This window comes from Coregonus lavaretus, assembly GCF_964263955.1.
Source record: "Coregonus lavaretus genome assembly, chromosome: 7".
In the NCBI taxonomy this organism is placed as follows: domain Eukaryota; kingdom Metazoa; phylum Chordata; class Actinopteri; order Salmoniformes; family Salmonidae; genus Coregonus; species Coregonus lavaretus.
Genome location: NC_139994.1, coordinates 30,677,883 through 30,692,603, shown reverse-complemented (window position 1 = coordinate 30,692,603; position 14,721 = coordinate 30,677,883). Strand labels below are relative to the sequence as shown.

The window sequence follows — 14,721 nt, the reverse complement described above, 5'->3', positions numbered from 1 at the left end:
CCCCAGAGCATGATGCTGCCACCACCATGCTTCACTGTGGGGATGGTGTTCTCGGGGTGATGAGAGGAGTTGGGTTTGCGCCAGACATAGCATTTTCCTTGATGGCCAGAAACCTCAATTTTAGTCTCATCTGACCAGTGTACCTTCTTCCATATGATTGGGGAGTCTACCACATGCCTTTTGGCAAACACCAAACGTGTTTTCTTATTTTTTTATTTAAGCAATGGCTATTTTCTGGCCACTCTTCCGTAAAGTCCAGCTCTGTGGAGTGTACGGCTTAAAGTGGTCCTATGGACAGATACTCCAATCTCCGCTGTGGAGCTTTGCAGCTCCTTCAGGGTTATCTTTGGTCTCTTTGTTGCCTCTCTGATTAATGCCCTCCTTGCCTGGTCTGTGAGTTTTGGTGGGCGGCCCTCTCTTGGCAGGTTTGTTGTGGTGCCATATTCTTTCCATTTTTTAAATAATGGATTTAATGGTGCTCCTTGGGATGTTCAAAGTTTCTGATATTTTTTTATAACCCAACCCTGATCTGTACTTCTCCACAACTTTGTCCCTGACCTGTTTGGAGAGCTCCTTGGTCTTCATGGTGCTGCTTGCTTGGTGGTGCCCCTTGCTTAGTGGTGTTGCAGACTCTGGGGCCGTTCAGAACAGGTGTATATATACTGAGATCATGTGACACTTAGATTGCACACAGGTGGACTTTATTTAACTAATTATGTGACTTCTGAAGGTAATTGGTTGCACCAGATCTTATTTAGGGGCTTCATAGCAAAGGGGGTGAATACATATGCACGCACCACTTTTCCGTTATTTATTTTGTATAAATCTTTTAAACAAGTTATTTTTTTAATTTCACTTCACCAATTTGGGCTATTTTGTATATGACCATTACATGAAATGTAATGACGAAATAAAAATCAATTTAAACTACAGGTTGTAATGCAACAAAATAGGAAAAACCCCAAGGGAGATGAATACTTTTGCAAGGCACTGTATCCTCAAAAAGTTCTACATAAGCACCATTGAGAGCATCTTGACTGGCTGCATCACCACTTGGTATGGAAACTGCTTGGCATCCGACTGCAAGGTGCTACAGAGGGTAGTGCGTACGGCCCAGTGCATCACTGGGGCCGACCTCCCTGCTATCCAGGACCTCTATAGTAGGCAGTGTAAGAGGAAGGCCCTAAAAATTTTCCAAAACTCCAGCCACCCAAGTCATAAACTGTTCTCTCTGCTACCGTACGGCAAGCGGTACCGATGCACCAAGTGTGGAATCAACAGGACCCTGAACAGCTTCTACCCCCAAGCTATAAGACTGCTAAATAGTTACCCGGAATATCTGCATTTACCCACCCTTTTTGCAGTAACTCTTTTGACTCATCACATACGCTGCTGTTACTGTTTATTATCTATCCATTGCCTAGTCACTTTATCCCTACCTATACTACATATCTACCTCAATTACCTCGTACCCCTGCAGATCGACTTGGTACTGGTACCCCGTGTATATAGCCAAGTTATCGTTACTCATAGTGTATTTATTCCTTGTGTTGTTATTTTTCTATTTATAAATGTTTTTCTGCGTTGTTGGGTAGGGCGTTTAAGTAAGCATTTCACTGTTAGTCGACGCCTGTTGTTTACTAACCATTTGATTTGGCACACACCGACACACACTCTACCACTCCCTGTCACCCCCACACGTTAATCACCCCTCTCTACACATACACATTCATTTTTACCACAGAGATACTGTATGCACTGTCAATTACCCACATTAGCCTTACACACACCATCACCACTACATTATTGATATCCTTTAATGGACCAATACCTTCATGTTACGTCCATCTGTTCAAACATGCACGGTTACAGCACTGCGTCATATAAATTATTTTACATGTATAGTTCAAGGCCTTGAAAGTGAACATTCTGTGTGCGTGTGTGCATGAGTGTCCACGTTACTGGTTGACCATTGGGTCAAAATGGAATGAGGAGGTGAAGAGAGGACGCTACGTAGGACTATTGAGATGCACCCGTCGTATTTCACATTTGATAAGAGAGGATTCTCATTCCGCAAGCATTTGTTCCTACCATGACTGTTGACATAAGTAATAGACAGTCCCTTCTCTCTGCAATCTCACACACACACACATACACAACCACATACACTCTCTCTGGCTCTCACTCACACAGACACACACCATATACACACACAGCTTTACACTTCACCATCACTGATAGAAATGCCTTTTGTGTGTTTTATTTCTCAATCCACCGTAAGATACGGTGGTTAGTAGTTCAGGGACTGTCTAGAAAACACTAGTGAATAAAGATAGTCTGCGAGCAGCATATTATATCCGTCTCTCACCTACGGCTCCTTTGTTCTGTCATCATAAACACACTCATATTTCATCTAGACCAGGCAAGCTGCTTTCGTTGCTTTGGCTAAAGTCTTGTTTTCTCTCTGTTTCCCCCTGCTCCATGCACAGTCCCAAATCCCTTCCTCATCTCAATCCTATCAAAGTAATATATATGCATCATAGCCAGATGTGTACTAGCACAATAACACCATGTAACTAGCATATTGTGGTGGACCACACTTTGAGAATGGACTACAGGGTGAAGTGTTCTATAGTAATTGGTTGGCACTGGTTTTAATGGTGAATATGCTGAATTTAATTACTGAGCAATTGGGTCGAAATCAGTGCAATCGGACGTACACACGTCCATAGTCATTCACTCATACAGATGTCTAATGTACTGGTATCGTACCTAGTCTGCTTTGACTGTTACGTCGTCGCTTTGCTGCACGGTATACCGCTGTTATCTTGGTCAGGTCGTTATTGTAAATGACTTACCTGGTTAAATAATTAAAATAATTAAAACCTACTACAGCACTGTATGTAGTAAGTATGTCATACATAAGACTTATGCCATATAAATGCTTAACACTTTCATACATCATACAGGAGCCATAGGAAAAGCACTAAAAGTGACTAGAACATGAATCATGTATATTTAACTATGAATTACGTTTATATTTCCACTTATTCTCCCTCCCAGGCCCCCCCTCTCCTCCCAAAGACTTGGTCTACACCCTCAAGCAGTCCACCCTGATCCTGAAGTGGGGCGCGCCAACGGACACGGGCGGCAGGGGGGACCTGACCTACAGCGTGGGCTGCCGCCGGTGCATGGGGCTGCAGTGTGAGCCGTGCGGGGCCAGCGTGGGCTTCATGCCCCAGCAGAGCGGGGTGACCGAGCGCACGGTCACCGTGGTCAACCTCATGGCCAACTCCAACTACACGTTTACGGTCGAGGCCCTCAACGGAGTGTCAGAGCTTTTGCCCAACAAGAGGTTCTACACACAGGTCAACGTGTCAACTAGTGTGCCAGGTTAGTGGAAGCTGTGTTCTCACACACACACACACACACAGAGGGGCGTACACACACACACATCACACTGATTCTCGTACTTTACCCTCAAATCAGAAACACCACGAACGTATGAGAACAAAGGAGTGCCCAAAAGCACACTGTACACAAACTCTGAACTGATTACACGCACACCATCAGCTCAGCGCCCCTCTCCTCTCGGCGCTAGCTAAAAGACTCCCATCATCACAGTGGAGCCATCTCATTTTCATCAGCACCCTTCACAAAGACATTAACCAGAGGCTTTAAAAAAGCACTCAGCAAAGTGTTCCTGTCAACTGCAACAGACACGCAACGCACCCAGCAATCCCCCCTATGATATGGAGTAGCTCGACTGCGAAAAGACTCAACACCCCCCAACTTGTCTGAATTCGCAGGCTGATATTTCGCAAACATTGACCTGCTGTATGGAAAAAATGAAAAATGTAATGTGTCCTTTGCATATGCAGAGGAAAGAGGCATTCAAAGCCCTTGAAGTGAGAGCATGTTTTGTACTCTAATTGTTAATTAGTGGAAGCAAATGTAATGCATTATGGAGTTTGTATTAATGCACATTTGGAAATGGAACGCCAGCACATTGGATGATCCACGGTTGAGGTAAAGTGACGTCAGGCACACACACACACACACACACACACACACACAAGGAGAGTTATCACGATGGCTTCATCACACCAAATGTTTTACTCCAATAGAGTCATGATTTGGTAAAGGAGGAGATATGTTTTGGTGGGGTGTGTGCCTGTGAGTGTAAGCTTGTGAAAGTGTGTGTGTATGCAAGTGTGAATTTGTGTGTGAGAGAGAAAGAGTGTGTGTGAAAATGAGTTTGTGTGTACGTGCATGCGTGCATGCATCTGAATGTGTTTGTACGTACAGTTGAAGTCGGAAGTTTACATACACCTTAGCCAAATACATTTAAACTCAGTTTTTCACAATTCCTGAAATGTAATCCTAGTAAAAATTCCCTGTCTTAGGTCAGTTAGGATCACCACTTTATTTTAAGAATTTGAAATGTCAGATTAATAGTAGAGAGAATGATTTCTTTCAGCTTTTATTTCTTTCATCACATTCCCAGTGGGTCAGAAGTTTACATACACTCAATTAGTATTTGTCACGGTCGTCTAAGAGCGAAGGAGACCAAGGCGCAGCGTGTGCAAGAAACATGACTTTAATTGAGTAAAGCACGTATTACAAAACAAAAGACGACTCATGAAGTCCACGGTTACACTGACCGAAAACGGAACAAAAACCCACCACACCCAAAGGAAAACATACAGATAAATATGGCTCCCAATCAGAGATAACGAGCCGACAGCTGACACTCGTTACCTCCGATTGGGAGTCACATGACTACACAAGAACTAACCAAAACCACACACACCCAAATGAACATACCCTATTCCCAACCTAACCAAAACAAACCCCAACAAAACGAATACACCCTGGCTCAAATACAAGTCCCGGAGCCAGAGTGTGACAGTACCCCCCCCTAAAGGCGCGGACTGCGACCGCGCCTCAACTAGGGCTAACCAAGGGAGGGCTGGGTGGGCATACCTCTTCGGCGGTGGTTCTGGCTCTGGTCGTGGTCCCCACCCCACCATAGTCACTACCCGCTTTCGTAGCCTCCTCCAACTGACCCCCACCGGATTAAGGGGCAGCACCGGACTAAGAGGCAGCACCGGACTAAGGGGCAGCACCGGACTAAGAGGCAGCACCGGACTAAGGGGCAGCACCGGACTAAGGGGCAGCACCAGGATAAGGGGCAGCACCAGACTAAGGGGCAGCACCGGACTAAGGGGCAGCACCGGACTGAATGGCGGATCCTGGCTGGCTGGCTCTGGCGGATCCTGGCTGGCGGAAGGCTCTGGCTGATCCTGTCTGGCGGAAGGCTCTGGCTGATCCTGTCTGGCGGAAGGCTCTGGCTGATCCTGTCTGGCGGAAGGCTCTGGCTGATCCTGTCTGGCGGAAGGCTCTGGCTGATCCTGTCTGGCGGAAGGCTCTGGCTGATCCTGTCTGGCGGAAGGCTCTGGCTGATCCTGTCTGGCGGAAGGCTCTGGCTGATCCTGTCTGGCGGAAGGCTCTAGCGGCTCCGGTCTGGCGGACGGCTCTGAAGGCTCATGGCAGACGGGCGGCTTATGCAGCGCTTGGCAGACGGACAGTTCAGACGGCGTTGGGCAGACAGGCAGTTCAGGCGCCGTTGGGCAGACGGGCAGTTCAAGCGCCGTTGGGCAGACGGGCAGTTCAGGCGCCGTTGGGCAGACGGGCAGTTCAGGCGCCGTTGGGCAGACGGCAGACTCTGGCCGGGCGACGCGCACCGTAGACTTGGTGCGGGTGGCAGGAACAGGCCGGACCGGGCTGGCGACGCGCACCGTAGACTTGGTGCGGGTGGCAGGAACAGGCCGGACCGGGCTGGCGACGCGCACCGTAGACTTGGTGCGGGTGGCAGGAACAGGCCGGGTCGGGCTGGCGACGCGCACCGTAGACTTGGTGCGGGTGGCAGGAACAGGCCGGACCGGGCTGGCGACGCGCACCGTAGACTTGGTGCGGGTGGCAGGAACAGGCCGGACCGGGCTGGCGACGCGCACCGTAGACTTGGTGCGGGTGGCAGGAACAGGCCGGACCGGGCTGGCGACGCGCACCGTAGACTTGGTGCGGGTGGCAGGAACAGGCCGGGCCGGGCTGGCGACGCACACCGTAGACTTGGTGCGGGTGGCAGGAACAGGCCGGACCGGGCTGGCGACGCGCACCGTAGACTTGGTGCGGGTGGCAGGAACAGGCCGGACCGGGCTGGCGACGCGCACCGTAGACTTGGTGCGGGTGGCAGGAACAGGCCGGACCGGGCTGGCGACGCACACCGTAGACTTGGTGCGGGTGGCAGGAACAGGCCGGACCGGGCTGTGGAGACGGATAGGAGGCCTGGAGTGAACAGCGGCCACCACCCGTCCTGGCTGAATGCCTACCCTCACACACTCTGTGTGAGGCATCCGCACAGGACGTACAGGGCGGTGTACCCCTGGCCTGGTGGCCTCCTGGATACTCCCCATCTTTGCCTCCGTCGTCCATGCCGTGTGCTTGATGCGTGGAGTCGGAACAGGTCGGGCTGGGCTGGCCACGCACACCGTAGGCTTTCTACGTGGAACAGGAACCGGCCGGGCTGGACTGGCGACGCACACCGTGGGCTTGATGCGTGGAGTAGGAACAGGCCGGTCCGTACTGGGAACACACACCACTGGCCTTAACCGGGGATCAGGAACGGGCCGGTCCGGACTGGTAACACACCTCAGTCTCTCACGCCGTGCCTCAACTGCTTCCCTCCCTCTATTCGCCAATGGCTCCCGTAATCCGGTAGCCTTCTCTCCACATCTCCCTGTGGCAGCCTCCTGCTGCCCAGCCGCCCAAGCCATGTGCCCCCCCCAAAAAACGTTTTGGGGTTGCCTCACGTCCTTCCAACGATGACCCTGCTGACGCCGTTGCTCCTCTCTCGCCAGGGCCTTGATCTTCCCCCAAGGTCCCTTGCCCCCGAGCATGTCCTCCCAGGACCACGATTTGCCCACCTGGGCCATCGCCAGCCTCTCGATCTCCTTACCAGGCGCCTCCTCCCATGTCCAGTCTCTTTGCTCCCGGACACGCTGCTTGGTCCTTTGATGGTGGGTTTTTCTGTCACGGTCGTCTAAGAGCGAAGGAGACCAAGGCGCAGCGTGTGCAAGAAACATGACTTTAATTGAGTAAAGCACGTATTACAAAACAAAAGACGACTCATGAAGTCCACGGTTACACTGACCGAAAACGGAACAAAAACCCACCACACCCAAAGGAAAACATACAGATAAATATGGCTCCCAATCAGAGATAACGAGCCGACAGCTGACACTCGTTACCTCCGATTGGGAGTCACATGACTACACAAGAACTAACCAAAACCACACACACCCAAATGAACATACCCTATTCCCAACCTAACCAAAACAAACCCCAACAAAACGAATACACCCTGGCTCAAATACAAGTCCCGGAGCCAGAGTGTGACAGTATTTGGTAGCATTGCCTTTAAATTGTTTAACTGGGGTCAAACGTTTCGGGTAGCCTTCCACAAGCTTCCCACAATAAGTTGGGTGAATTTTGGCCCATTCCTCCTGACAGAGCTGGTGTAATTGAGTCAGGTTTGTAGGCCTCCTTGCTCGCACACACTTTTTCAGTTCTGCCCACAAATTTTCTATAGGATTGAGGTCAGGGCTTTGTGATGGCCACTCCAATACCTTGACTTTGTTGTCCTTAAGCCATTTTGCCACAACTTTGGAAGTATGCTTGGGGTCGTTGTCCATTTGGAAGACCCATTTGCGACCAAGCTTTAACTTCCTGACTGATGTCTTGAGATGTTGCTTCAATATATCCACATAATTTTCCTTCCTCATGATGCCATCTATTTTGTGAAGTGCACCAGTCCCTCCTGCAGTAAAGCACCCCCACAGCATGATGCTGCCACCCCTGTGCTTCACGGTTGGGATGGCATTCTTCAGCTTGCAAGCCACCCCCTTTTTCCTCCAAACATAACGATGGTCATTATGGCCAAACAGTTCTATTTTTGTTTCATCAGACCAGAGGACATTTCTCCAAAAAGTACAATCTTTGTCCCCATGTGCAGTTGCAAACCGTAGTCTTCTTTCTCTCAATCGATCTTTCTCTATTCCTCTCTCCCTTTCACCTTCTCTGCTCGCCGTTCTTTCTTTTCCCCGTGTCATACCCAAGCCCATACCCCCCCCTCCTCCTCTCTCTCCCTCTCTAACCAGCCCTACTAATTTAGACATAAATCTCCCTGGTCCAGAGAGTGGAACTGGGGTCTTTCTCATTGTGTGCTTCTCTGAGTGCTTCCTGCCCGGGGCCTTTCTACATTAAGAAGGAGAGACTGCCAGTTTATGCCCTGTGCATATTTTAGGCTAATCCACTCTGTATAAAGCTGCTCCCACTAGTCCCCACCCAGCCAATGAACTATAAATCCTTCGCCAGCAAACTGCTGCACTCCCTTCAAGGTTAGAGATAAACATTCTCGGCAAGCCATGTGTAGACTGTGGCGTTTTCGCTCTGTTTCTCTCCTTCATTCTCTCTGCCTCTCTCTCTCTCCTCAATGGCTGTCACGACTTAGTTGATGTATGGCTATTATGGGCTGTAAGAAGCCATGTCCTTCTGTTTGTTGTCACGGAGATTGAGTGGGTTGGAGAGTGACATATTCCCGAGACTGAGACCGAGAGACAAATTGGAGGGATTTTCTATTGACGTGACTTTGTGTGTGTGACATTTTTGCGAGAGGTGTATGCGTGGTGTTTATATGATCATACATCCTGTAAATGTGTATATGTGGCTACTAAGGATGTTATGAGCAGGTAGAGTGATGATATTACTGTTTACACACTTGTACGGTGTCTGCTTGTGTGAGTGAGTAAAGTATGTGAATAGTTGCAAAATGTAGGTTGGGTTCTGTTTGGCACGTGTGTTACGGATACAGGTATCCTGTGTCTTTTTGTGTTTTTCCTCTCCTTCTGCCCTAATCACAGGTGTCCTGTATGTTCCTGATTGGTGGTCGTTGGGGTGTCTGCTGATTGCTAAGGTGGACCAATCAGTGAACATTCCTCTGCATTGCACCACCTGTTGCTGGTTTTTCAATCACACATCCCATTGTTTAAAAGCCGGTCAGTTGTGTTTGTTGTTGGAGACTATTTCCGTATGTGAGTATGGATACTGTGGTGTCCTGTGTTTTGTTTACTCACTAAGTTGCTGGTTACTCTGTTTGGTAACTTTGTTAAGACTACTTTTCGTATGTGAGTATGGATACTGTGGTGTCCTGTGTTTTTGTGTACTCACTCATTTGCTGGTTACTCTGTTTGGTAACTTTGTGTGTTTCTGGGAAAAGGGGAATTTAAGCAAGTTGCCCTTGGGCGTACATTACCCGTAGGAAGAAATCTGTCTAAAAACACTAGTTAGACCTGAGCGGACCACCCACTGTACTTTTGTATGATTAGCAGTAGCTTAGCGGTTCTTGAGGCAGGCAAGATCAGTTTAGGGGTGTTTTATACTATTGTTTCATTTCTTGGGTCCTGCTCAGCCCCTTTTCCCAAACCTTTACCATGTGTTTAAAAATAAACCTTTTATGTTTGACGGTAGTTTATGGTTGTCGTGTAGTTTTTGTTCTCACTGTTCCATGTCATCATTCTAATGTGCATGAATTATGTTACGGGTCTCTTCTCCATCCACCCTAGATGTTTAAAGCCACGGGGTTCGTAACAACGTGCATTATACACGCACCATTGGCACACCTCGCCTCCGATCACCAACAAAGCATGACCAAACCTCCGGTACACTCAGCTCCCCTAGAAGGTTAAGCGTGCTAACGCCCTTGGTGCATCCTGAAACAATACCCCATAAAAAGCCCACTGACCTTTATGAATACTGCATAAGTGACTGAGCACAGGCCTCTACGCCTTTTTTCACCCTCTCTCTCTCCTCCCTATCCCCCTCTCTCACTCTCTCTCTCTCTCTCTCCTCCCTATCCCCTTGTCTCACGTGCAGCTGTAGCGTATTGGGGCTGCTTGTGTGGCTAAGCCTGTTAGCTGGAGGTGGGGGCGCCAGGTTTTGGCCTCCTCTGCTCCTCTAATCTAAAAGAGGGGTTATTTAGCCTGCAGGCTACAGCTCCTAGTGTGTGTGTGTGTGTGTGTGTGTGTGTGTGTGTGTGTGTGTAAAAGCACACAGTGAAAGTAGAGCCTGTGGACTAGCTAAGAACTGGGGATAGGTGGAAGGCGGTCTGTCCCCTGAAAAGCCCCCAAAGGAAGGCGGGTGTGCGCACACGTACACACACACACACACACACCCTGACCGAAACGATTTCCCCTGAATGGAGAGAGCGAGGGAGAGGGGGTTTATCGGTACTCCACAGACCCTCAAGGGGGGTTGGGGTGGAGGGTTGGATAGATGGATGGAACGGAGGACAGGGGTTGGGTAAATGGGGATCAATCCTGCCCAAATGGGCTCATGGGACCCATCATCCAGCTGTGGATTAGATACGTGTGTGCGTGTGTGTGTACTAGGCCTACTGTATATGTGGTGTGTCTTTGTTAGAGTGTCCGTGCGTGTCTTATCATGCTTTAATTGTGCATGTGTCGTTTCTGTATGAGAGCGAGAGAATATCATGCCTGTGTGTGTGTGGTGTGCGTCCAAAGGATGCAATTGTGTAGGATAATCTATTGCGCAACACCCAACGATATTTTCATTACTATTATTCAGATTAACAAGATCTGGTGATCTGGTTATGAAATGTCTTGACTATAAGTCCATAGCCCTATTTGGACAGGACTAGACAGGGTTATTAGAGATGTTGGTTATGTATAGTGCATTCGGAAAGTAATCAGACCCCTTGACTTTTTCCACATTTTGATATGTTACAGCCTTATTCTAAAATGGATTAAATGTTGTTTTTCATCAATCTACTCACAATACCCCATAATGACAAAGCAAAAACAAGTTTTTAATTCCAAATAAAAAACGGAAATATTACATTTACATAAGTATTCAGACCCTTTACTCAGTACTTTGTTGAAGCACCTTTGGCAGCGATTACAGGCTCATCTTCTTGGGTATGACGCTACAAGCTTGGCACACCTGTATTTGGGGAGTTTCTCCCATTCTTCTCTGCAGATCCTCTCAAACTCTGTCAGGTTGGATGGGGAGCGTCGCTGCACAGCTATTTTCAGGTCTCTCCAGAGATGTTAAATCGGGTTCAAGTCTGGGCTCTGGCTGGGCCACTCAAGGACATTCAGAGACTTGTCCCGAAGCCACTCCTGCGTTCTCTTGGCTGTGTGCTTAGGATCGTTTTCCTGTTGGAAGGTGAACCTTTGCCCCAGTCTGAGATCCTAAGCACTTTCGAGCAGGTTTTCATTAAGGATCTCTCTGTACTTTGCTCCGTTCATCTTTCCCTCCCAGTCCCTGCCACTGAAAAACATCCCCACAGCATGATGCTGCCACCACCATGCTTCACCGTAGGGATGGTGCCAGGTTTCCTCCAGACGTGACACTTGGCATTCAGGCCAAAGAGTTCAATCTTGGTTTCATCAGACCAGAAAATCTTGTTTCTCATGTTCTGAGAGTCCTTTAGGTGCCTTTTGGCGAACTCCAAGCGGGCTATCATGTGCCTTTTACTGAGGAGTCTGATTGGTGGAGTGCTGCAGAGATGGTTGTCCTTCTGGAAGGTTCTCCCATCTCCACAGAGGAACTCTGGAGCTCTGTCAGAGTGACCATCGGGTTCTTGGTCACCTCCCTGACCAAGGCCCTTCTCCCCCGATTGCTTAGTTTGGCCGGGCGGCCAGCTCTAGAAAGAGTCTTGGTGGTTCCAAACTTCTTCCATTTAAGAATGATGGAGGCCACTGTGTTCTTGGGGACCTTCAATGCTGCAGACATTTTTTGGTACCCTTCCCCAGATCTGTGCCTCGACACAATCCTGTCTCGGAGCTCTACGGACAATTCCTTCGACCTCCTGGCTTGGTTTCTGCTCTGACATGCACTGTCAACTGTGGGACCTTATATAGACAGGTGTGTGCCTTTCCAAATCATGTCCAATCAATTGAATTTACCACAGGTGTACTCCAATCAAATTGTAGAAACATCTCAAGGATGATCAATGGAAACAGGATGCACCTGAGCTCAATTTCGAATCTCATAGCAAAGGGTCTGAATACTTAAGTAAATAAGGTATTTCAGTTACTTTTTTATATATTCTTTTGCAAACATTTCTTAAAACCTGTTTTTGCTTTGTCATTATTTGGTATTGTGTGTAGATTGAGGAACGAAAATAATTGTATCCATTTTAAAATAAGGCTGTAACGTAACAAAATGTGGAAAAGGTCAAGTGGTCTGAATACTTTCTGAATGCCCTGTAATTATTATCCCAGCATGTGCCTTATTCCAAACTGCCCCCTGTAATTCTTAATTTTTTTCATTTAATTGAGTTTTATGAAGGAAGCCTGGAGGTTTTTATACTAGGCGTGAAGATATTTAAACATATCTAGACGGTAAAATGCTACACTGATACAGTGGGGGAAAAAAGTATTTAGTCAGCCACCAATTGTGCAAGTTCTCCCACTTAAAAAGATGAGAGAGGCCTATAATGTTCATCATAGGTACACGTCAACTATGACAGACAAATTGAGGGAAAAAAATCCAGAAAATCACATTGTAGGATTTTTAATGAATTTATTTGCAAATTATGGTGGAAAATAAGTATTTGGTCACCTACAAACAAGCAAGATTTCTGGCTCTCACAGACCTGTAACTTCTTCTTTAAGAGGCTCCTCTGTCCTCCACTCGTTACCTGTATTAATGGCACCTGTTTGAACTTGTTATCAGTATAAAAGACACCTGTCCACAACCTCAAACAGTCACACTCCAAACTCCACTATGGCCAAGACCAAAGAGCTGTCAAAGGACACCAGAAACAAAATTGTAGACCTGCACCAGGCTGGGAAGACTGAATCTGCAATAGGTAAGCAGCTTGGTTTAAAGAAATCAACTGTGGGAGCAATTATTAGGAAATGGAAGACATACAAGACCACTGATAATCTCCCTCGATCTGGGGCTCCACGCAAGATCTCACCCCGTGGGGTCAAAATGATCACAAGAACGGTGAGCAAAAATCCCAGAACCACACGGGGGGACCTAGTGAATGACCTGCAGAGAGCTGGGACCAAAGTAACAAAGCCTACCATCAGTAACACACTACGCCGCCAGGGACTCAAATCCTGCAGTGCTAGACGTGTCCCCCTGCTTAAGCCAGTACATGTCCAGGCCCGTCTGAAGTTTGCTAGAGTGCATTTGGATGATCCAGAAGAGGATTGGGAGAATGTCATATGGTTAGATGAAACCAAAATAGAACTTTTTGGTAAAAACTAAACTCGTCGTGTTTGGAGGACAAAGAATGCTGAGTTGCATCCAAAGAACACCAAACCTACTGTGAAGCATGGGGGTGGAAACATGCTTTGGGGCTGTTTTTCTGCAAAGGGACCAGGACGACTGATCCGTGTAAAGGAAAGGAAAGAATGAATGGGGCCATGTATCGTGAGATTTTGAGTGAAAACCTCCTTCCATCAGCAAGGGCATTGAAGATGAAACGTGGCTGGGTCTTTCAGCATGACAATGATCCCAAACACACTGCCCGGGCAACGAAGGAGTGGCTTCGTAAGAATCATTTCAAGGTCCTGGAGTGGCCTAGCCAGTCTCCAGATCTCAACCCCATAGAAAATCTTTGGAGGGAGTTGAAAGTCTGTGTTGCCCAGCGACAGCCCCAAAACACCACTGCTCTAGAGGAGATCTGCATGGCGGAATGGGCCAAAATATCAGCAACAGTGTGTGAAAACCTTGTGAAGACTTACAGAAAACGTTTGACCTGTGTCATTGCCAACAAAGTGTATATAACAAAGTATTGAGAAACTTTTGTTATTGACCAAATACTTATTTTCCACCATAATTTGCAAATAAATTCATAAAAAATCCTACAATGTGATTTTCTGGAGAAAAAAAATCTAATTTTGTCTGTCATAGTTGACGTGTACCTATGATGAAAATTACAGGCCTCTCTCATCTTTTTAAGTGGGAGAACTTGCACAATTGGTGGCTGACTAAATACTTTTTTCCCCCACTAACTCGTGCTTGGCTGCCAAATATATAGTTGTCTCCATAATATTTAAATTGAGGAAATGTGATCACGGTAGATGTCCCTTCTAATGATAAGGCCCTTCGTCCTGCTGATGTGAGCTGCTGAACAGCACACTTGCACTTGAGATGCAGTTATGGATGAGAAAGTGAACTTGCCATTTCCCAAAAGTTTTAAATATAGGCCATTCATATGAAATATGTGTGCCAAACTTTGTTTTAAGCATCAATTTATCAAATCAGTTCGTTTTCTTGCTCAAACTGCGAGCAGCACCTGTAAAGCTCTGTAATGTCTCGGAAAACACAGGGATGTTGTTACACATGGGACAAGTCAGCTATTATCAGAGGATCTTGGAATTTGCCAAAAAACAGTAGGTTATTCTGGCTGGAATTGTTAATCTACCGCCATGTACAATTTACTGACATGGTAGATTTGCACAAGACTAAAATGACGGATGTGGTGTTTTGTGCTCGTGCACACAATTACATCACCCGACCTTCCCAGTAAAACTAATCCCGTCTGAATAGGGCTTACGTTTCACCTGAAATAAACTGTTAAATGATAAAGCCTATGTTGTTGTTACACCCTAATGTGTCTCT

The 14,721-nt window shown here is 47.4% G+C and overlaps 1 protein-coding gene across 1 annotated transcript in view; it reads left to right on the top strand.

Moving 5' to 3' along the window:
- epha10 (EPH receptor A10) overlaps positions 1–14,721 on the top strand; it is a gene marked incomplete at both ends in the record, with an annotated part of 146,187 nt that overhangs the window by 92,443 nt on the left and 39,023 nt on the right. The window contains one exon of the mRNA XM_084165258.1: positions 3,064–3,393. Coding sequence (XP_084021384.1) covers positions 3,064–3,393 — 330 coding nt within the window. The remainder of the gene's footprint in view (positions 1–3,063; positions 3,394–14,721) is intronic.